The sequence below is a fragment of the Hevea brasiliensis genome, chromosome 1 (genome assembly GCF_030052815.1).
Source record: "Hevea brasiliensis isolate MT/VB/25A 57/8 chromosome 1, ASM3005281v1, whole genome shotgun sequence".
NCBI classification, from domain to species: Eukaryota; Viridiplantae; Streptophyta; class Magnoliopsida; order Malpighiales; family Euphorbiaceae; genus Hevea; species Hevea brasiliensis.
The window spans coordinates 474761-499037 of NC_079493.1; the positions used below are offsets into that span (position 1 = coordinate 474761).

The 24277-nt window shown below is 33.0% G+C and overlaps 4 protein-coding genes across 6 annotated transcripts; all 4 read right to left on the reverse strand.

Annotated features, from left to right (window-relative positions):
* Positions 1-748: 748 nt before the first annotated feature.
* Positions 749-7664, reverse strand: LOC110640139 (mRNA-decapping enzyme-like protein). Its single transcript, XM_021791330.2, has 8 exons — positions 7376-7664; positions 7249-7289; positions 7087-7136; positions 4745-4889; positions 3634-3690; positions 3089-3215; positions 1797-2273; positions 749-1275 (listed from the first exon to the last, which is right to left on the reverse strand). Exons 1-8 carry the CDS (start codon positions 7532-7534, stop codon positions 1219-1221), a joined length of 1113 nt encoding a protein of 370 aa, XP_021647022.2. The 5' UTR covers positions 7535-7664; the 3' UTR covers positions 749-1218.
* A 535-nt stretch (positions 7665-8199) lies between these two features.
* On the reverse strand, positions 8200-13770 carry LOC110640117 (OVARIAN TUMOR DOMAIN-containing deubiquitinating enzyme 6). Of its 2 annotated transcripts, XM_021791308.2 has the most exons (10): positions 13579-13770; positions 13128-13185; positions 11907-12931; positions 11317-11478; positions 10495-10572; positions 9811-9889; positions 9569-9714; positions 9089-9154; positions 8819-8993; positions 8200-8599 (listed from the first exon to the last, which is right to left on the reverse strand). In XM_021791308.2, exons 3-10 carry the CDS (start codon positions 12597-12599, stop codon positions 8394-8396), a joined length of 1605 nt encoding a protein of 534 aa, XP_021647000.1. In that variant the 5' UTR covers positions 12600-12931; positions 13128-13185; positions 13579-13770; the 3' UTR covers positions 8200-8393. The 2 variants fall into 2 exon arrangements, with proteins under 2 accessions (XP_021647000.1, XP_021646999.1); XM_021791307.2 differs by lacking the exon at positions 13128-13185.
* Positions 13771-15150: 1380 nt separating this feature from the next.
* On the reverse strand, positions 15151-16334 carry LOC110640148 (casparian strip membrane protein 3). The gene is made up of 3 exons (XM_021791350.2): positions 16024-16334; positions 15791-15914; positions 15151-15486 (listed from the first exon to the last, which is right to left on the reverse strand). The coding sequence occupies exons 1-3, from the start codon at positions 16332-16334 to the stop codon at positions 15271-15273; spliced, it is 651 nt and encodes a 216-aa protein (XP_021647042.1). The 3' UTR covers positions 15151-15270.
* Positions 16335-17746: 1412 nt separating this feature from the next.
* LOC110640112 (mitochondrial fission protein ELM1) lies at positions 17747-23165 on the reverse strand. 2 transcript variants are annotated; one of them, XM_058129413.1, is made up of 10 exons: positions 22815-23165; positions 22450-22709; positions 21496-21592; positions 20855-21004; positions 20606-20732; positions 20232-20344; positions 20085-20148; positions 19915-20008; positions 19680-19788; positions 17747-18223 (listed from the first exon to the last, which is right to left on the reverse strand). In XM_058129413.1, the coding sequence occupies exons 1-10, from the start codon at positions 22956-22958 to the stop codon at positions 18122-18124; spliced, it is 1260 nt and encodes a 419-aa protein (XP_057985396.1). In that variant the 5' UTR covers positions 22959-23165; the 3' UTR covers positions 17747-18121. The 2 variants fall into 2 exon arrangements, with proteins under 2 accessions (XP_057985396.1, XP_021646995.2); XM_021791303.2 differs by having other exon boundaries at positions 22450-22688; positions 22776-23162.
* Positions 23166-24277: the final 1112 nt, after the last annotated feature.

A 24277-nucleotide genomic window follows, 5' to 3' on the forward strand; every position in this document is an offset into this window, starting at 1 on the left:
AAAATATTGAAGAAATTTTTATTGAGTTAAAAAATTTTCTGTAATTGACACTTTATGAAAAAAAGGTATTATTTTACAAAAATTTAATAAGATAAATCTTAAAATTTCATTCAATCATTTAATTTTTTATAACAAAAGTAATTTTATTTTATTTTAAACTAAGTAATTATAAAATAAATCTTAAAAATAATTTGATATATTTAAATTTTAAAAATATTTTAATATGATTTAAAATAATATGATTTTAAAAAGCTTTTTTTTTAATCTTAAAAACTCAATATCAAATAAGCTAGATACAATAATACACAAGGAGAGAAAAATTTGCAAAAAAGGCTAAATTTTAATTTTTTAAATAATAATTTAATATTTTATAATTTATAAAAAAAATAGAAATAATATCAAAAATAAAATTTAAATCAACAAATTTAATAAATATTTTATTGTTGTTATTTTCTTTGAAGCACTAAGAGGTTTTGTTTAGAAGCTTATTTTTGTTTAGAAGCTTATTGGACTTCAACAGCCTCATGCTCTACTATAGTATTCTACACATGAAAAAGCCTTTGGTCCTGCAATTTGCTCCATGGAAACCTTGAAAAATGATTGTTTTGTCACAATTACTTCTTGAATCTATATATATATATATATATATATATATATATTTTTTTTTTTTTTTTTTCCTTCTCTAATGAGCCCCTGGAAGCATTGCGAATGTGGAATATTATGAGGTGCCAACCAGAGATAGACAAACTTTGGAATGATTATCTTTTGCTATTTAGCAAAAGAATATATTTTTAATCATTTATTACCATTCACATTCTTTAACATTATTTGGAAATGCACGATACAATATAGCGCAAGTAACTAAATCAAATGGATACAGCCTAAGGATCACAACAAAGAAATCAATAGCCAAGCCCACGAGACATCAGCGCCTTACTAACAACGAGTATGGAATGACAACCAAAGATTGGAATATATTGATCAGCTTCAGAAAAAATAAGAGACAAATCAAATATATATATATATATATATATATATATATATATATATATATATATATATATATATATATATATATATATATATTTAAGATGAGTACCGTCATCAAACCGGGCAAAATGCTATACAGATTTGATCTTTCACACTTGATGGGAAAAAAAGCTTCACAGTGAACAAAAACCCCAGCGAGTAGATATGGTCATGACCCATTCCAATTTGTCAAGAATGGTGTGGATTCAGCAGCGCTCGATACACCATGTCAATAAATTGATTGTCCTAACATTGGCAAGGAAAGCTTGTCAGATGTGTTTGGAACTATAGCAATGGCAAGATTAAGAATCAGTAACAGAGGTGTTGGACTGATATTAAGCAAACCACATCATAATGCAAGCTCCAACAATGAGCCCTGACCCCATAATAGCTTTCGGGCTATGAAATCGCCAAAGGTTGACAATTGCTTAAACAGAGTAAGAAAAAATGACTACTATTAATATTTTCCTACGCCTACTGGCCAGAGTGAACAACATTTCTTGGCTTACATTTTTGCTGCTTATGTTTTATGCAGGCAAACTAATACTATTACATGCAAGCTTCAGATCTAAGGACAGTCAATTCTTCATTATGCTATAAGCACGTAGTGAGTCCATGATTATCAGTCATCAATAAACAAAGGAGTCGGAGGAAGTGGGCTTAGTCACTTTTATTTTTTTCATTCTGAAACTTAACCAACATAAACATGAATCAGTTTCAGTTCTGGTTTCAAACAATTCATCATACCCACAACAAGAGAACCTAACCTGAACAAGCACCAGAAGTGCATCCCGAACTTTATCTTTGCTAATAACTGATCCATAATTTGCAGTAGGAACTGAGGCAGGAGTGAGAGATGGTGGAGGATTGGGTGGTGGAAATGGTTGAAGCAATGGAGCTCCATATGGGCGATGTAGGCTCACAGTAGGATTAAGTGGAGGAGCAGTAGGAATAGATGAAGAGACAAGCGGCATCACCCGTGCAGATGATGATGGTGCAGGAACAAAAAATGAAGAAGGCTTTACAAGATTAGTGGCTCGGTTGCTGGTGCTGTTGGCATCAGGAGCATCTAGGATTGGCATTAAAGGAGTAGATGCTGACAGAGGAGGAGATGGTATTTGCAAGGTTGGCACAGTGGGAGTGGGTACACTAGTTGGATAGGAAGGTAAAGGGACTGGAGTTGAAGATTGGTAAGGCTGTCCAACAGCTGTTGCATTTGAAGCATTCCCAATACTCATTGCTGTCTGCAATCATACAAGGCAAGTCTTTAGTCCTCGCCACATAACATGAGGTTACAGAAGATGAACTTTGAAAGTGGATCATAGGTCATTTATCAATTCAGAATTAAGCAATATTATGCAGAAAGCATTCTAAACAAGAAGCTGATACTCTACTATAAAAGCATAAAACAAGAGAGGCAAAGCACATGCATTTAGTACTGTTAATAAGTACAATAAAATTAAAAATTGGTACAGTCAATTTTGCAATTATGTGTTTTAACGTTGTATCAATGTGAATTATGGTCTAGATAGAAGTGAAGAAAAACATCAAAGTAAATGACTGACAACAAACTAAATGAGAAAAAGAGATGCTGTGGCACTTTAACAACATAAGAATGAAGGGAATAAAGCTTAGCAAACAAACCTCACTAAAGATAAGCTTGGGCATCAAGTGCAATTTAATTCCAATCATCATTATGAGTATCTCATAAGCCACAAGTGATAACATTGCCAATTGGGGAAAAAAAAAAGAGAGGAGAGAGAGAGAGAGAAAAACAGTAAAAAAAGGCCATTAACAAATGTTTTCACATAGCATTGATTGGAATTTTCATCTCAACAGAAATCTTGAAATAGTTTGAGATCTGGCTTTTGGAAACTGAAGAAGTAAATTCTAGGAATACAGGAGCAGTTTAAATTTCTTCTGAAAGATTTGAAAACCTTTTCCACATAAAATGTCATCATATCTTATGCAAGTTAAACATCTCAACAAAAAGTGTTGCAGCTTGAACAGAACGCCATTAGCACTAGATCCACATAGAATAAAATAGGAATGTATTTACGCTAAAGAAGTTCACAAAGGCCGGATCATCAGGCACATCAGTGACATTGGAAGCAGTTGATGCTGATGGCTCCAGAGGACCATCCATAACTGCCATAGTTGGTACAGCTTCCAGTTCCTCAAACTCGCTGCAATTAGACATTTTGTTAACATTAAAACCAGGAAAATGACACAAGGTTGAATCTCTACAAGTATTGTTTAACTATGTGATAATCAAGCCAGGTTAAGCCATCAATATCTTTTGACCTTCACATCATAGCCAAACTTTGCTGATTCCAAGAACATCACATTTTTATGCCAATAATTTCATTGATAATAATAAATACATATGTGCGTCCGTGTCTGTGTGTTGACCTGCTCCAGAAAACTAAGCTACTTTCATCATGCAAGATTACAGAAGAATGCCACCCATTCCATGAGAAATTTTTGTGATTTAATACAAAAAAGATTTCAGTGATAACTAAATACAGCAAAACATGATGATTTATTTATTTCAACAATTTTTCTTTTTTAAATCCTTTCAAATTTAAAAGAATAGATTATTACCTTTTAGTTGGTGAGACCGTCGATTTCGGAGGAACCTTGGAGTAGGCATTAAGTATCCTGGGCATGCCAAAAACATAGATGATAGAATGACTTGCATGATGAGAAGAATTAAGATTAGAACATAAGCTCAGTAGCAACTTAACATCCAAACTGGTACACACACAGCATCCACATAGGAATCAAGAAAGAATATCCAAAATATACCTAAAGGACCTATAACACAGTAAATCATCAAATAAGTAAATGTCAAGAGGATGTCTTACTTGTCCACAAGTATAAGTAAAGGATCTGGGAGTACAAAACAATAAATGAACTGATCCACAATGATAAGAATATGAAAACAATATTGATTGGGAGTGTATTAACTTTGGTAGAGATATTTCTCATCATGGAATTATATTACTTGTGTGGTGGAAATGTCAACATGCAACATCGAATTCTTTGCTCTCAATTGTACGACAGCAAGCACCATGAATTCCTACTATGAGGTTTATCTATTTTCAACTCCAAAGAGACTTGTTTTTAAAAAAACTATTCAACGTACTAACAAGGCCACTCTGATAGTCAAAGAGCCAGGCATATTTCAAAATTTGAAATCAAACTCATTTACAGGTTTATCATAGTTTTAACAAATAGAATGAATCAGATATATACTGCACCTTCTCAGTAAGTTAATCCACCATTATTCATATGTATCAAATGCCCACTGCCCTAGGACCTAGGACCTCATCTAACAGGTTAACTATAATGGATGACTTGGACACAGCCCTAACTTTAGCCATTTTGTATGAAGATATCGCTCTTGTGACTCGAAGCACGTGTTTGCAACTTTGAACTGAGCTGCTTGAGAATTTTACCACTGTGCCAGAAATAGCTCCTTTTTTTCTTGATATAAGGACTTGACAAAGCTTTATATAGATCCTAAACAATTCCAAGTTGGACAGCGAAACATCGCAACAGTATAGCCAAATTACAGAGACAAAAAAAAAAAAAGAAGCAACAAAAAGGTTTTACAAGATGTAGACCCAATAACATATCAAAAGCCCATGCCAAGATGATATTTCAATGACAGATACCAATCAACAGCCTCCATCAAAGTTGACAATTTTACCTGCTAAAAAGATTTGCAACCTCTTCACATTCATGTGCATTGTAGAACCAAATGCCATTAACTTCTCGGGCAGCATTTCGATATAAGAGATATGGAACTTGGATCTCGTACTCAAAATCCCCCAAAAGATTTTCAACCAAATTATCTAATTGCACCAACATAAATGCAGCCCATTCAAACAAAGAAATTCAAAATTATAATCAGGCCATTGAAAAGGTATCAGCATCATTTAAATTTTGCAACAAATTACTAAATAGAAACATGCAAAATGAAATCCAATTTAAGATCTAAGAATTGCATCAAAAAGTTCATTGCTGATAACAAATAATCATTTAATATAAAGTATGCAATCTATCCTAGAAATTTTACTTAAAAAATCTATCCTAGAAAGTTTACTTTAAAAAAAGGCCGACTGGCACAGATATTGAATGATCTATTTGTGCATAAAGTTCAACTCAGCCCTTAGACTTGTTCGTGATGTCCAATTGAGCCCAATTTTGCCTGAGTTGAGTGCAATCTCTTAAAAAAATAATCCCATTTTTAATGAATAAAATACTGTTTTACGTTTATTTTAAATAATAAAAAATAATCATATATTTTTTTATATTCCTTTTTTCCATCCAAAACTTTCTTCTCATCATTTTCCAAACCCCTAACTTTCCCCCCTCCATTCTATAACCCATCTCTTTCTTCTTCTATATTTTAGTTTATTCTTGCTTTTTCTAATTTTGTTCATAAAATTCTTAACCATTCATTTCTTATTGCTTTCCCTAATTTTTTTCATAAATCCCCAACTTTTCTTTAAAATTGACTCAAATCAAAGCAGACAGAGAGACATAGAGCACTGTCCTATCTCTATCTCACCTTCTCCATTCATTCAAAACAGATCATCTATGGAGATGATGGTCAGTGATGTATTGTTTCTAGGTCATCTTCTCTCTCTCTCTCTCTCTCTCTCTCTCTCTCTCTCCCTTTTTCAGATTCCTTCTCCTCTGACTACTCTCTTCCTGCATATCATATTCGCTTCCGTTTCTGCTATTTGATCTCACTCTCTAGGTTCTGTTATTCCCCTTCTTCATCTTCAAGAGAGGAACAATTAAAAAACAAGGTTCAGTATCTTATTCTTATCTTTTCCAAGTTTGAATGGATTTGTATAATTTCGATAGGAAAGGGGAAACATTGCAAGAGTAAAAGAAATTGAGTTGGCATGACAAGCCGTGTGGCTGGTTTGACTTCGATTATGGAAGAAGGAAAGGAAGAAATGCAGAGAGAGCAAGCTGCATTTGGTTCATGAAGCAAGAAAGAAGTGAAAATGGATTTTCATTTTTGTTGTTTTTGACTGACAGATGCTTCAGTTTCGATTGTTGAAGGATTGAAGATCATTTTTTTCATTTTGAAATTTTTGTTTGGATTAGGAGAATTTTCTTAAAATTTCAGAAATAATTAAAAATTAAATTATTTATAACAAATAAAAAATAATATTTTATTTTTTCAACAAAAATGGGATAAAAAGACCAAAAAGTAAGTTGTTTGCTAATTTAGCCACAAAGTTGAAATTGGGCCACATTAGACATTGACAATAAATTCATAGGCTAATTTGAACATTACGCTGATCTATTTAATAAATTGAATAAAATGCTTTCCAACAAGTAAATTAAAATCATAAAGAACATAAGTTAAAATTAAGAACAAGAGAACTTCATCAATTCAACATTAAAATTAATCAAAATGAGTAACTTCTCAAACATAGTGGTGAGTATCCACAATACACATATAACTTTTTGTTTGATGCATTAGCCCTTCATCACCTGCGCCAACATTACCTGCTCAGCATCCAAGATTATGACTTCTAATCTATTCATAAGTAACAAGCAACTAGATCTCTATTTGTATGTCTATTTGAAGCTAAATATCAGGCCTTCAACCGGACGCATCTGATTCTCAATGCTTGAAAATCTATTGATAAATTATCTTATATCCATCAAATCCTCCTAAACCTTGAACACCATTAATTGAAAAGGTCATTCACTTAGATTTCAAAGGTAGACCTAAGCATTTCATTTTCTTCCATGCACAAAGCTAGGTACTCAAATGGAAATTAGAAGACAAAATACTTAAAAATCAAGTGAACAAAGAAAATAATATTCATCTTGCATCATATCTCAATGGTCAACCAGTAGAAAAGACAAAAAAGATTCACAAATCACATTAGTGGCAGTCCCAATAATCAACTAGCTAAACTGACCTCCCAAGCCAAACATTTTTCTCATTACTATAAAAAAAATAGACCAATCCAATAATTCATCCAACAAAAGAAATGAAGCACATAAATAAGAGCAAACCTGTGTTCCGCCGATTCATTACGATGAACTGAAAACGAGGCTGTGTATTCCTGAAATGGATAAATACAAGAATAGCGAAACAAAATCCATCACTAATTTCTACTCTTTAAAAATATATATATATATATATTCAATCATCTATAAATATATAGACAAACTCACCTCTTGACGACAAAGAGAGACCCTTCCACGTCCTTGCGACTCTGCCCAAAAAACAATGAGAGTAAGAAATAGTGCGAAAAAGGAAAGCGCAATAATATAAGTAAATTTGTGCGAGAGAGCGTCGCACCCATTGGCTGAGCTCAATATTGAACTCATAGAAGGTGACATGAGCAGCAGTGATGAGAATTTCCTCGACGAAAGGGTCAATTCGTTGAAGAACTGTTAAATTAAGGAGCTTCGTGCTGTTTTGGTCCAGATTGGGCATCAATTTGCCATTTTGTGACATTTTGTTATCCAATTCTGAATCTCCCAAACACAAACCCTAGAATAAGATTTGCACCCTTGAGGTTATCAAATAAACGATGATGATGACAACGATGACGGCGGGCGCACGAAGGGTTTGGTGGATTGGCAGATACACACGCTCAGCTTCTTTACGAAGGTTTTTCTTGAATTGACTGAAATGACCCTTCTAACTAGGCATGTGCAGTGCACGGCCGGTTCCAGCTTGTGGTCCAACCGAATCCGAACCTGTTGGAGAGGATCAGCCCTCCTTGTTTTCGATTTAAAGGAGATTTCATTTTAATTTTATTTTGATTCAATCAGTATTAAGTTAATTATCGATTTAATGAAAGGATGACCTATTTTTGTCTTAAAATTTAATCCATCAATTCTAATTTTGAAAACAAAATTAACAAAATTAGTTATTAATTTTCATTAACAGTGGCACCCACCTTAATACCACACCTGACCATTATCTTGTCTTAAAACTTAAGTGGTGATTAATTTCCATTGACAAAGCAATTAGGGTGGTTTAGTTGGTCATTAACTTGATCTTACTCATTTTCTATATGATTTTTTATTAACATTAATTTATTAATAGGGCAAAATATATATATATATATATATATATATATATATATATATATATATATATATACACACGAGTGATTTTTAACATAAACTACTAATCCTTTTATTGATTGAACTTGAGTAACAACATACTTCAGCAAAGGCTTCTGATTGAATCGGACCGGGTCTTTCACTTTTCACTTTTAAAGTTACGATGTCAGTATGGGATAAAGCAATTTAATCCTAGGACAAGTTTCAATTTCTGCTTCTGATATATATAGCAGTGGCTTTGCTCATTCGGTTGCTTTGCCTTTGCGCCTGCTACTGCCAGTTTCCAATAGGTAACGAACCATTGCATCCACATCATCGCCAAATATGCTGTACGCCTCGATCACTCGCCGATAGCGGAATCCCATTGACAGAACCATCTGCACACTACTGCTCAGAACAGTGTCCTGCAAACTCTGTTCTCTCACCTTGGTCTCACTGCCTGACGATCCTGTTTTTCAAGTTCATACTTATTATCAATGATACAATACATGAGTTCGACTCTCCCCCATGTAGGTTAAAAAAACAAAATGAACACTTTGTAGACAGTGGGCCAAAAGACACAAGGATAAAAAACCGAGGTCAGCTCCACGTTATTTGCCAACAGTTTCATTGTTTTTAGATTGATTTCTTTGGAACTGTGTCCAATATAATTAATCCGAGTACTTACTAGCTCCAGATGATGATGGTTCAGCACCAGACGTAGAAGATTCTTTGTAGCCAAGTTGCTGCTTCAATTTGTCACTGGCAAGATACTCTGCTCGAGAGGCCTCCATCACCATACGTTCAATCTCCTTCTCAGTAAGCTCAAGATCCGAGTAAAACTGCACTTCCGCTAAAAGTGCCTGCCAGTATGAAATATCAGGAAGAAACCAAGATCTAATTAGAAACCCAACAAGCCAAAAAAATTGATAAATAGCAACAAAATAAAAATACTTGCATTATCAATCTGCTGATCTTGTTGAGCTTTAATTGCAGCCTTCACCTGATCCCTGTCCACATTTGTCTGCAAAGTAAATACAATTGTTTTAGAGTGTTAACAACATAAATGTTTTGTTTACTGCTCAAAAATCAACTGAAAAACAATAAGCCAGCTTAAGATATAATTTAGTTTTTCTATCCTATGTTTATTAGTATTACTCAAACCTCTCCTTAAAAACCACCAAAAAGAAAAAAAGGATGAAGTAGCTCCAGCTTAATTAATGGTATGGAAAGCAATGTGATTGTTTCATATTAAGTGGCAACAAACAATGAGATTTGTGTACATTTGTGATCCTTTAACCTTTATCCCGCCTATTGTACTACATTTTATGTGCAGGCAGAAGAGTTGCACCATCAATTTATCATTAAACCAAGGGAATAACAGCACTATCAATATCACTAAACAAAGGATATAAATGCAAAAGAAACAGAAACGCACCCCTCGAAGACAGCTGAAACCAAGTCCTGCACCAATTGTCAGTTGCCGTGGGTCAACGAGAGAGTTATAATGATTACCATGATGATAACTCAGCCTTATGGGTGGTGTGTCCGTGTTATAGCCCCCATGAAATATGTTGATAGGTTCTACATTAATTATTTTGGACAGTAAGAAAGATGCAGTAAAATGGCAGTCAATTTGACAAATGAAAAGCCACATATTTCTATAGAACAAAACACCACCTGTGCTATAAGAATATATATGAATTGGCCGGTTATACATTTCAGATAAAGCTTGGATCTCTACATTGTTCCCATAGACCTGCCAATTGAGATGAAAAGGTTAAAGGGTATTCAAACCCTCGCTATCAATGTAACAAGCCTCAAACATGCTGGGGTCAATGCACTGCTCAGCAGCCTCAGCTAATATACGAACAGATTCAAGCAATTCATAGACAGCATGGGAAGAGGGAGAGGGACCCGGGGTTGGGTTTTGTGGAGGTGAATGAAGAAAATCAATCCAATATTAAATTCTATGAAGGATGTTGAAAGAGAGGGCACGACAATTAAATTCCACTAGTTAACTGTTGTTAACAAGTAGAGGAAACTCTGAGACAAATGCCTCAAATAATTTATTGCAACTGAAATGCATTCTTCAAAATAACTGATTGGCTTTCCAGTTGTCCTTTTTTAGGCAAGAGCTAAACTAATAGCGTCAAAGATAGATGACCAATCGGAATTCTGCAAAATATCATGCAAGTCCATCATCACTATCTTAAGGCCAATAATGTCGGGAATCAAATATGGAAATTCAGATGGTAGTACATGATGAAAAATAAATAAATTTAAGGTGCAGTACCTTTTTATAGCAATGGATATTGAAGGAAGGAATGAGTGAAAAAGTCAACCTGGAAACCATATGCATACCTTGTCTCTTCTCTTCCTCTTACAGTAAGATGTAAAACCTTCTGTTATAAACTGAGAAAAGTGGTCCCTCTCTCGTTCCTGAGTTAACAAAAACAGATAAGGATAATCCTACACCTCACTAACAATATCCATTCATGCAGAGAGATACAGAAGTCAAAAAATGCTATTTATGCCGCTAAAACAATAGGTTATGCTGGAGAAGATTAAAGAGCACCAAAATACAGCATAAAATTAACTTCTCTAACATGATGAAAACCAGATCATTGAAATAAAAAAAAATTAAAGAGATTTATGCACATTTTAGAAAAAGAAAGCTAATTATCTCATACAATTATTCAGACAAAATGGACAAGAACACAGTAGATAGCATGAAAGCTGATTTCCAAAAAAATAATTAAAATATAACAACCCAAAAAGAAGAGAAGATGGGAAATTCAATGAGAATACCCTTGCAAATAAATAAACATTCAATTGAAGATCCATTCATTAATACTTTATTATAGTCTCAATTTCATTTATATTTCTATTAAATTGTCCACTATTCCCTTCAAATGTCCGGAAATCTATTGCAGCCAAACTGCATATCACAAACAGCATTTAGGAACTAATAAAAGGTCAAATGTGCAACTCAAAACAACAAGACAACCTATCAAAAGCAATTAATAATTAACATTCAACAAAGCCTCTTAAAAACAAAATATAATATACACCAAAGGCAAAATAAGGGAATGCCTTTTCAATAGGCCCCCTACCATGGATATCACTAAATTTAAGCAATGAGTTCATAAGAATATTTAAAAAAAAAGAAATCAAACAAATTACCATATAATCTATGCACATTTGTCTAATCGAATGACACACTTCAGAATCTCCATACACCTGATCTGCAACAGCACGGAAGAGACAATTCCCATCCTCCAACATTCTTTTGACTTCTAATCCTTTAGACCGCCTTATGTCAATCTCAAACTGACGTTCTCTTTCCTGAAATAGATGCAACACGCCTTGTATCATCAAAGTATAGGCTACAACCTCAAACAACATTTATGACAATGTGCTAACCATTGTTTGACCACAAGACAAAACACTCCGCAACAATTTTTATCAAAACACTGAAGTCCAGCCAGAATATAAATCAAAATTTTCACCATAGTAACTTGGCAAATACCATGCCCCGAAAAAAAGAAAACAGGCTTAACTTTACCGTTAAGCCAAAGCCAGCTACCATGCCCAAAAGAAAAATATAAAAAAAAAATGAATGAAGCTCATAAATAATCATATAGAGGAATAACATATATTACAACCATAAAAAACACTTCAATCTGTAGCGTGGAAGTTATTTCGTTCACAGACAGAACAACTTATTCCATACGATGAAACAATCCATCACATATTTAGTAGCAGGAACTCACCAAATCATCATAGGAGTAAACAAAGCAAGGGTTCTGCTCATCAGCACTATTATACCCCTCACTATCAACATGAGACCTAGGAGAGGAAGGCCGAGACGCTGATGGTGAAGTCCTTGTAGAAACAATAGGCCAAGCAGCTGCTCTTCTGGATGATCCAATTCGCACAGAATTTGAACTCCCTGATACAAATCTCCTCGAGTTTGAGTTTGTATTTGAATTTGTTGCCAGAGGCTTTGGAGGTGGCACAGGAGGGGGTGGTGGTTGTGCACTTCCACTGCCAACCCCAGAAGAATCGCCGCTTGAACTTTCACTCTCAGCTGCAGGTCTCTCCAATATCCTCAACCCACCCAATCCTTTTATCAAGTCCCCTGATCCAACACACTCAGCATTAACCAATTTCTCATTATCCACAATATCATCACTCAAACTCTCATTCCTATCACCATGTAAACCTTCTATCAAAAGCTCATCGCTTTTAGATGCCTTGTTGTCACTACTACCGCAATACTCCAATAACTCATCAACAACTACAAGTTCCTGTGCCTCATCACCAATTTCATCATCTTTCAGAGCTGAAACGACCTGAGTCGTAGCTGTAACCGGTGTCTCCTGCCGAGCAGCCGAAGAGGACCCCGCTCGACTCTGGTTTGAAGAAGAAGAACCGCTGCCTCGTTGAACCAAAATCCGAGTCATTGGTTTCAATTTTTATTATTCTCGGTTACTGAAATCCAAACACCAATTCTCGACTCCAAATGACCAAAAAATTAGACACTACAAAAGACCCCAGTAATCATGGCTTTGTCGCGCGTTCTTGCCTTGGGCGCAGTGGCACCAATTCCTTGGCTGAAGGAATTCTTCCAGCCCAGTGCGTTCAGCTCCTCGTTCTCACAAAACAATCTCTGCATTCCCCTAACAATTCTCATGAGACCCAGACCTCCAACTTTTAAACAATAAGAACCTTCTCTTAGTACTCGAATTTACCCCGAAAAAAGAGAAATCCCAAAATTCACGTTCACATGCTCAAGCTGCAATCAACATGATCCAATTTCCACCAAAATTAACATCAAACTTCTTCCCAATGCACATTGAAAAAATTCAAATAATTTTTAAATGAAATATATATATATATATATATATATATATATATATATATATATATATTATTTTCAAAGAAAAGGTAGGAAAATGTAGTAAATTTATATCAAATTATATGTTTCTAACCATCAATTCAGAGGGGGAAAAAAAAAGCTTTCACTCGAATGCCTTGATCTTATTAACCCTACACAACATAATAATATATGATCCTTTAAAAAGACCGTTTAATTCAAAGAAAGAGGAAATAAAATTAGGTGAAAAATAGTGAAGCCAAAGCTAAAATACTTCATTCGAAAGAACTCTCCCCTTCTTCAATTACTAAAATCAGAAAACAACAAAGTTCACAACTTTCTTTTACTTCTCTTCTCGTTTCGTATTTCCCACCGTTTCTCAGCAAGCAACCAGGCCAACGAAATATACCAAATCCAAAAACAAAATCTTTTTTTTTTTTTAATTACACAATAATATCAAAGAAATCAAAAAGATCAAGGGAAAGCAAAAGCACAGGAATTGAAAGATAAATTGCAAGAAAGAAAACCCTAGAGTTGACTCAGCACGAGTTGAAACAAAGACTCACCTGGAAGATAAGATATTAGATTAACAAGAAAAATTAGAAATGGAGGTGGTGAGATCTGAAAAAGCTGAAAGGAAATTAAGGATAAAGAGAGAGGGAGATTGGGGCTTTGATAGAAAGGAACCAAAAAAGATGATAAAAAGCTGATAACTTGGTGGAGAAGAAGAGTATTAGAGAGAGAGAGAGTGTGTGAGAGAAAAGAATGGGAGGCTGGCTTTTAACGGTGCGTCGCAGACGGCCGGAAAACGAAGGATTACACGTGTCCATAGATTCCTTGTGCTTCACACGTGTGTTCTTGCACGTGTGCGCTTGCAATTCTTTATAAACAAAATTTTATTTTATTTTTATTAAAATGATGATATTAAATTATTTTTTGTTAAATTATTATTGACTTATTGATATTATTAAAAATAAAACTTAAAATACCGTTTTAATAAAAATAAAATTTTTTAAATACTAAAATATTAAATCCAATAATATTTTATATAATATAAATATTATACTATTAATAAAAAGATTTAAATTGCAAATTTTTTATTGTAATTTCTATCTCATTATTTTTAATATTTATTTTTTATTTTTAAATTTAAATTTAAATTTAAATTTAAAATTTAATAATTTTAGAAATAATTACAATATCATTAAATTAAAATTTATTAGTACTCTTTATTTTTTGTAATAATTATATAAGAGGTGAGAGTTTAAGATAGATAGTTATTTTTTATATTGGGATAATTAAATTGTTAAATAATTCTCTTAAAAACTGGAAAATAATTAATTTAAAATATATTTTGATCATTATTATATTAAAAATAATAGTTTTAGAAAACTCTATGCTATATTTACTCATTGAGGTGTGTAAATCTTCAATATTCAATATTTTAAATTTAATCATATTTAGTCCATGTATGATTGTATTTAGGTTTGTCTATATTAATATTTTGCATTCTTTGAAGGAAATAGCCAAATATGTATTCTCACCCTTGAAGTTTGGAATAACTTTAAATGCCCCCAAGAATTATATTAGGAATATAAAACTCAAAATAGTTTATTTTATATCTATTTAAATTGATGTTAAAAAAAATATATATATATATATATATATATATATATATAGTATTTAAAATTTTTTTATTATTATGCTTAATTGCTGATTAGGCAAGTAGAGGAGAATATATGTTTTAATTGTAAGGGAGTTCGGCTATGGAGGTGAAAAACTTAGACGCATAGAGAATAAATTAAGTCCAATGTTTTGGTGTTTGGATAACGTATCCATGTTGAAATTCTGGATTAATGAGCAAAAGTTATTATAATTAAGAGCAAAAAAGATTTATATATATGTTGGAAATTTAGGAATTGCAGCAAACAAATTGAAGTGTGAGAATCAGAGTATGTTCTTTACAGCAAAATGAGCTCTACTATATATTATATCCATTAGTAAGATAGGTTAATGGGTATGCGAGAATGTTCTTGTCTTGCTCTTCACATAAACCAATGTGAAGTGTTGTTTATAAGATTATGAAACTTCTCATTTGTTAGCAATGTGAAACAATAAACTTTTGTAAGTTCTCACACTATAGATCATAACAGCACAGCAAATTAACAAGGATTACACGAGGCAAGGCATGCAGAAGCCAACAAACAATATATGGGAAATCAACGGAAGAAAGAGCATAATTAAGAAATGATAGTGAACTAATTTTTTCTGAGAGCAAATGCAGACAACACAATGAGAAACAGGAACATGGCTGAGGTTATGAAGGAAGCCACCACGGCAGTGCTGGTCTGCTGGCAGAAATCGTTGAACTGTTGACAAATTGCGTTCCAATTTGCGTTTGAATTCCCATTATGAGCTAAGTACACTATTGCTGCTGCAGCAGAAGCAGCGGCTATTGTCAGAGCCATCGCCACCTGCAGTATTATTATTAATGATAATACTGTAAAATATATTTTTACGTAAAATCATAAACCAGGGCAAAAAATTAAATCATAATATTAATAAAGGGTTACTTATTACAATAATTAGTATCAAAGCCAATATTCTGGGGTTGGTCTTTCTATACCTTTAAGTTGTAGGGAGTGGAAGTGTTCCCATTTACCTATTCTAATATTAGTTTCCAAATATTTTTTTGTTAATACAATAATCTTTTATTAAAAACTATAAGTAATCAATTCAAATATGATGAATTAAACTGTTTCAGCTTTTAATCCATACGGTATCCAAGATGATAAGGAGAAGCCTTAGTCCTACTGCATGAGGCCGGACAATGCAGATTATAGAGAAAGGCAAGGAGAGTACAAGGTATCCACTAGCTATGCCATTTGCAAACACAAAAAACCTGCGTATATATACATATGATTCAGTGTTATATATATAAACAAGGTGCAGTTAATGAAGTTGGAGTTTCAAATGATTCTGATGAATTATAGATTTAATAAGATGCATACATGAAAGTTGGAAGATCATTATACTTGGCATGGAACTGAAAGAACTGAGTAAAGAAGGGAAGAGTCTGTTCAGTAGTTCCCATAATACCAGTAGCTGCTAAGCCTGTTGCAATTGCACAAAGCCTTAGGACAAAGTCGAAAATGGCTATACCCTTTTTCCATCCTCCTCGTGGCTGCTGCTGGGTAGCTTTAGTAGTGACTACAACAGCAGCAGGAGCACCAGCACCACTACCAGCAATGCCCTTCCTTTTAGGGTCGGTCTTTGGTTCTTGGATAGTGATTGTTGCTTCACCACTTTTCTCTGAGTCCATAGGAAATGGATTAGTGTACAATTGGCGCGAAAGAGAGAGGTTAATTATTTTTCTTGAAAGAAACTACGAGCTTGGTACGAAATTCCACGAGGGAGAGGGAGTTACATATATATATATATATATATATATATATGTATATGTAACTCCCTCATATGTATTGATACTAAGGAGGGAAGAAGAAGTCTGGTTAATGGATTAGCTATAGGAACCAGTTCAGGTGCTTGTCTAACGTCAGAGAGGAGTGGTTGCCAAGCAGCTAACTTGCTCCACTTAGACCAAGGAAATTCTAAAATCTAGAATATTATTGGGGGGCTCAATTATGTTAATAAATTTGATTCCTAGGAAACATAAAACAACAACCTAGGATATGGGGTTCTGCTCAGGTTGTTTGAGTGGTTAAGATTTGGGTAAAAGTCCTGAGTTCGAGCTGTGTGGCACTTACCCTATGTTTGCCAAGAAAGTGCAAAGATGGCTCAAATTCGAAGTCATTCTTCTCTACTTCTCTTTATCCACATGGTGGATTATGGATCTGCCTTTTGGAACAGCTAAAGAATTATATATGCACCTTGAGTGAAAACTTGATCCTTTCTTATGAGCTGTTGAAGATAATCGGTACTTACTTTACCCTACCCTTTTAACTTCACCCTTTTAATCCTTGTGATATAAGGATAATTGAACCTTAACTCTCAACCAATTGAAATTAATTATATCAATCTTTTGGTCATTCAATTTTGTTTGAAATCAATTTCATACCAATATTCAACAATTGTAAATCTTTTAATATTTCCTTCTCATTATTTTAAATCTCCTTTTTTTTTTCCTCACTCTTTCCACCATCAACTTATCACAATTACATATTAGGACATTCGATGCTCTACGTTTGACATGATATAATCATCTTAAGCAATTAATTCTTATTTTATTAATGTGTTTTACATACATTATTTGACATATGTAGCCATTCTAATCTTATTTATTATTATAATACCAGACATCCATATTAACATCCACATTTCTGTCATTATTTTGTAGGTATATTATACCTTGAATGCCCAACATTTACTCCATCAGTTCTATAAAACTTAACTTCCGCTTCGCATAGCACACTCATTACGTTCATCAATTCTATTCATCTTAATTTAATCCTATAAATTAAATCATCATTTATTATGTATAAATATTTGAACCCATTGTATTTTAACACCAAAACTCGATCCATTCCTTTCACGAAAGTTAAACTCATTAGACATATATATTCTATTTTACTTCAACTTAAAATGAGAAAAACAAAGGAGAGTAATGGTAGTTTACCCAGTAGGCCAATAGTGTACATCCGCAGCTAATCATTATCTTGCAAGTCGAGAAGATTTTGGCATGAGAAAGCAGAAACAAACAACACTGAAGACAAAAGCTTAGCAACAAATCACAATTAAAATTTCGTTTCATTGCATTTGTATGTAATTTGTAAATCAACCACAAACAAGTATACCGGTTTAATTACAAAAACTTGTTTTCAGGACAGAAAATGTGTGCCAATTGGGAATAACTTTCAGAGAACTGAAGGTTAAAAAAAAAAAAAATCAGCCACTCATCCTATGATACAAGCCGCACTATTAGAGCCATTAGCTATAGCCTTTATTTTACATATTTCGGGGCCCAAAACGTCAATAGGGGAAAGAATTACTTCAAAATCTATGAAGCTTGCTGTTAGTAACAAACCTAGTTCGAGTGGATACCCTTCTGAAACAAAAATACAAGAATATGCTTACAACAACTATGAACACATCTTATGGCCGCAATCTTAATCCGCGTTCAGCAAGTGCCGCATGCACCCGATGAGCAGCTTGTGCAGTGTCATTAAGGGGAGGGTAGCTCCAGCTTTCTGAAATCTGAAAGAAAAACACAAACACAGCACTGATTGATCATGTGGGCAAGGGACTGCAATGAATCTACCTATTAACTAATGGAAGTGGGAAGGGGAGAATATAAAATCTCCATTGCATAAGGGTATTGAACATTTGCAGAAAGTAGAGGCTACCAATTCCGACAAGCATTCTGAAACGGACAGGAAAAGACACTTTCAACAAGGGCATAAAAAAAAAGCATAAATAGACAAAAAAAGGCGCCCAAATTCATTCTTCAGGCCATTTTAATTTCCCTATTATTTTTAAGAAAGTTAAAGCATGGAAGTATACCATCCCTTCTTTAAAAAATTTTAGAAAAAATCTTTACAGATTATTTTGAGAGGAAAGTGCAGGCAGAAGCTAAAGGAAGTGATAACCACATAATCCTATGAAAAAATTATCACAAAAAGAAAGGAAATTGTACTAAAATAAAGAAGAAATGGTAGTCTAATTCTGAAATACAATTACAAATCAAAATTTATCTTTAGTATTCATTGGCAATGGAAGGCTCCAATCCATGGCAAAAATTGTTCATACTGACTGATGTCTGTGACGATCCAATGCACAATATTTAGTTATGACAACAAAATTACAAAATCCCTCCATCCCATGGAAATTGCCCTATTCGGAAAAAAAAGTTCTCGTCTAAAGAGGACAAATAAAAGTGTATTCGCATCAGCAAATTTATTTATGGTCCAATATAATCCTCTCATTCTTTTTTTAATTTTATATTTAAGGAATAGAAATTCCAATGATACAGTAGCAGAGAATTTTGAAAGTGAGAAAAAAAAAATCTACATCAGTTTTCAAGGCGGAAAAACATTATGGGATGTATAAAATTATGGTCAAAGACAAACGCCATAAATCAATCCAAGAGTAAAATTTTGAGAAAGAAATAATTCCACTGGAAAACCAACTACAAGTATCCATCCCTTAAACAGATGGGACAGAAAATAGAATTCCTAAAACATGATTTTAATGCTTCAGATTTTGGTTAGAATGGCTTCTCTTTGTTAAAATCCAGGAAGCAAAAATATAGTGCCAAAAGATTTATCTTTTAAAAAAAAAAAAGCAGTACAGATAATATCTTGTAATTTCTTTTCCAAAAACTTCACCCTTGTGCTCTTTTTTGGTAAGGATGGGAAAGCATGTGCATTGGGATGGATGGGAATAAGAACATGTAGTATAGTACAATGATATAAATAAAGTACTTATTTTGCACATACCAGGCAACTATCCAAGCAATGTTAAACAGGAGAACTATCCAAGCAATGTTAAACAGGAGAAGAGAGCTCACAATATTTGGGCACAACAAATAAAGCAAAATATGTTTGTAAAACAAGCTAAAAGTTAGGAGGGTTACAGTATTCATATTTCCTTCTCTCCTTAAAACTTTCTTCTTTCAACCAAAAAGAAATTAGATACTGAATAATTTACTTACATCCTCAGAACCAGTAAATGGCCGAACCACTCCCCGCTCCTTCAATGATTTATGAAAGTCAGACAACTTCCATGTACAACGCTCAGATCCCATGACATATACAGGTTTCCTACATAGATAATATTGGAATCTCAATTCAGTATTCACCAAGGATACCATCTCAAAAGCTGAAATAGAATGATACATTCTAAATCATCAATCAACAGATACAACATTCTCAAGCATACCCACTTACCCGGTGCTGCATGCCTCACTTATCATACTGACTGAATCTGCCGTGATGACAAATGCATCTGCCCAAGCTAAATGTCCCATGTGTGGATTTGGTTCTGAAATTCAATACTTTTAAAAAAGGTGTCCTGGCTTATTTAGACTTGATAGAAGTTTTAAATTGGTGAAAGGTACCTTTGCCATCCCAGATGTAAACTTTTGGGTTATTTCCAAGCTCTTTGAATACTATGTTTGAAACCTGTAGGCAGAATTACACAAGAAAAGCCAAACAAATGTTGAGTCTAGACAATATGGAAAACAATGAGAAACAAGTAGTAATACCTTTTCGGATGTCCTATTTGAGAAAGATATTCTGACACTCCCACAGCTAGCAAGCACACTAAGCAGATTGGCAGTTAACTGCTTTGCGAGGTCAGTCCCATAGCGACAGCAGCCTATACAGGAAGTATATCATTATGCACTAAATCCATGGCAAACAGAAAGAACATAGTACAAACACAACTTATATCCAGTTCAATATGATTAATAAAAATTATGAAAAACTCAAATAAATGAAGAAAAAGAAAATATGCCTGTTAACTTCTAGTTCAATAATTAGCATTAAAAGGACTCAGGATGATGATTATATAATGTAAATAAAGTGAAACCATCAAGCTATGTGAAGTATTAATGATTCGAGTAAAATGAATAATTACGTGTAGGTCCCCCAATGTTAACCACTAGTAAAGGCTTTGGCAAAGGCGCAAACTCATCATGCCATGTGCTAGCTGCAACACGAAGTGCGGCAAAATCAATTTGATGCAAAGCTCCCACAGTCAAAACCTAGATTTTGAAGAGCACAGCATAGATTATAAATTCCAACTTTTAGTAGAAGCAACTATATAATCAAGGTATGAGTTTGACTAGAGCAAACTGTAAAAGCAATATAGCATAATGCTACATACCACATGCCCATCTGGAGGTTCACGTGGAGTTATCCACTTCCGGAGAAACCAAGGAACCTGCTCCTGTGCTTGAGGAGTCAAAGGATAATAATCGTGACGTGGAGTGATCACCAGGTCAAACCTGTTCAAATGAGACCTTGGATGTTGTATCTGCAAAACAAAAGTTGAAAAGAAAGGAAAGCTCAGATTTGAATGTAGCAAGAAAAAGAGCATCAGGTAATAATGCATATGTGCTTTCAGAAGCTGTGGCTGCTACTGAGGAACACTACAGACTTCCTTGTGCAATGGCATGAAAGCATGTTCAACAACAGTCTTATACATGAATATGAACTTATATATGAGATGGAGTAATCCTCCAACTCACTGCATATTTTGCTCAATTATCATCAACAATTCTAAATGGAACTAAAGAGCATAAACTTATCATTAAATAGTATAGTAGTTATAAAACATGGAGCCAAATCCATACCACAAAAAAAAAGATATATATATATATAGGAGGTTATAACACAGAATATTCACCAATTTCAGTATACAATTGATAATTCCTCAGAACTGCATTATTCTTAACCTGGTTCTGTTATTTAGCATATAAATCAATAACTGCAATTTAATACGAAGCAAATGCCTCAACAACGTACCTGAACAACAAAAACATTATCAGATGCTAAACGTTTTATAGAGCTTGCAACAGAAATAGTATCTCTACCAGATGCAATCACCAATAAAGGGCCATCCCTGGAAAAGTTAATTGTATTATTTTCATACGTGGCCAGAAAATATAATAAAATAAAATAATGAAAATTTAGCACCTCTTTAGCCACAAGACCGAAGGTATTTTGCACCAGTAATGTCATACCAGTGGCCCAAAAGACAGAATGCTTTTGAATGAATTTACCATGAAAGACATTCAATCCTACTAGATAGATGAGTTTAAATGCAAATTTAGCTTAATGAATTTGGCTTCCTCAACTAATAAGACTAGGTATAAAAAGAAATGAGAAGTGGACGAGCCCATGCTAAAGTCTCACAGAATGTTGCTTTCAAATAATAATAAGACTTATCTTCCTTCTAAATATTAAGGAAAAAAGAATGGAAAGCTAGAAAATATAACCTCTACAAATTCTAATTCTACATATAACAAAAGTCCTAGTAGCCCAAACATTCATCATTCATTCATTTCTAAGATGTGATCAAGTGATGAAATAAAAGTTTCAAAATATCCTCTCTTTAAAACCCCCAAGTTAAATGTTTGAGCAACGTATCCATATCACTATAGAAGTTTATCCCTTTAAAAGGGTGACCAATTGGGTGTACATAACTTAGTATTGTACACACGCTTTTATAGAAAAAGGACATGGAAAGTTGATTTCATCAACAACCCATATATCAATTTCATGTCCTTTATTTACTTTTCCATCTTTCATCAATGGCTTTGAGTTTTTAATCTACACTGCCATTTTCATATGTGATAAATTTAAGTAAAAAGTTTCAATTTCAATTATGCTGTTTTATCATGCATGAAATATGTAAACATTTTCAGATACAATAACAATTCAAAGAAGCAAAAGGTAGAAATGGAAAAAAAAAAATACTTTTCAAAAGTCTCAAGGGCCATGTTCACTATCTGCTTCACATCAGCTTCTAAAACCGTTGACAAACCCACACTACCACCATTTTCCGAAGGTAAAGCCGACAGTTTCTTCCCTCGAGCAGCGATCACAAGCCGCCAGTAATTATATATATGTCTCATAACATAATCTAACTTCTTGTGAAGAGAAACCGGAAGCCAGTGGAGCCACTCATTCATTCCACCTCTTGGTCTCGTAACTCGCTGCATTAATAACAAAATAAACTAAAAAAAAAAAACAAAAATTTATCAAGAAATTGTAAAACTTTGTGATTAACATGATGAACTCACGTATAAGAAGTGATTATCGGAGAGGCCAAGAGCACGAACCAAGCCGATGCTCTGGTTCTCTGAACCGGGGAAGCCATTGCCAATAACGACGGCGCGCCTTACGACGCTATTAGCGCCACTCTCGAAGATCTCCGGCACGCCCGTGGTGGGGCTTGGCGGTTCCGGAAGCCTAATTGGCCTCATGGATGGGATTGAAGTTGTGATTGGAAAGCCTAGTTTAGTTTAACGTTACGTATATAGTTTATTTTGCTACGATGAGGTAGAGAAGCAGAGATTGGTGTGGCTTAGCCTTGGCTGGTACAACAGCGGCTGCCCAAGAACCAGCAGTTTACCTTTTTCTTCTGGCTTTATATATATATATATATAATCTAATTACACAAAAATCTAATCCAAAAATTATAAATCCAAAAAATTTATTGAAATTACTGTAATTGAATTCAAATCATTGACTATAAACATATGAGAAAGAGAAATAAGAATTTTAACATGGAAAGAACACATCCATATGAAACATGTTAATATTATAGAATATGCCATTAAATAACTATCTCATTAATAAATTATACTATTTAACTATTAAATTTAATTGAAAAAAAAATTAGTAAAACGAAGAAAATAAATAAATTTTTAATAAACTTCTTTTATTAACTATTTTTTTTATATAAGGTGCTACTCACATTATTTTTTATTTATATGTAATTTTTCAAATAATTTTTAATATATTATATCATAAAAATTTAAAATTATAGTATTTTAAAATATTGAATTTTATAATAAAAATTTAAAACAATTTTTAGCTAAAAACTCTATCTCTTAATAATAACAATAATAATTTTATCTCTGCACATTTTCAATTGTTCTTTTTATAATTTACATATAAATATTAAATGTTAAGTTTCATTATTTAAATTAAAATAATAATATTAATGTTAATTTAATTAATTTTATAAATAAAAATGTTTATTAAATTAAAATTTATAAAATTTCTATTAAATTAAATTTTATTATATCTTAAATTAGATTGTGTTTTTATAAAAAGTTATCTGTTGTAATTAAATTTAATTATTAAATGTAATAAATAAATAAAAGTATCAATTATAATAATATAATCTCAATTTACAAGATTTATTAAACTGAAATAAGATTTAAAATATTATTATAATTCAATGTCAATTTAATTTTGTAATATATGTATAATTTATTTAATTTTTTTTATCATCAATGTGTTATAATTATATTAAAATTATAATTTTACATATGAATATTTTTCAATTGATGATTTTCTAACGTAATTTTTAATCATAAAACAATTTAAACAAACAAATATAATAATAATTATTATAAATAATTAATATTAGATAACAAATAAATAAAATAATAATCATTATAAATAATTAATTAACTTTTATAATAATTAGCAGTATAAAGAATTTTAATTAGAGTTTGTTAAAAAGGAATTTTAATAAAATATTAATTTATTAAGTAATCATTTGTTTAAAAAA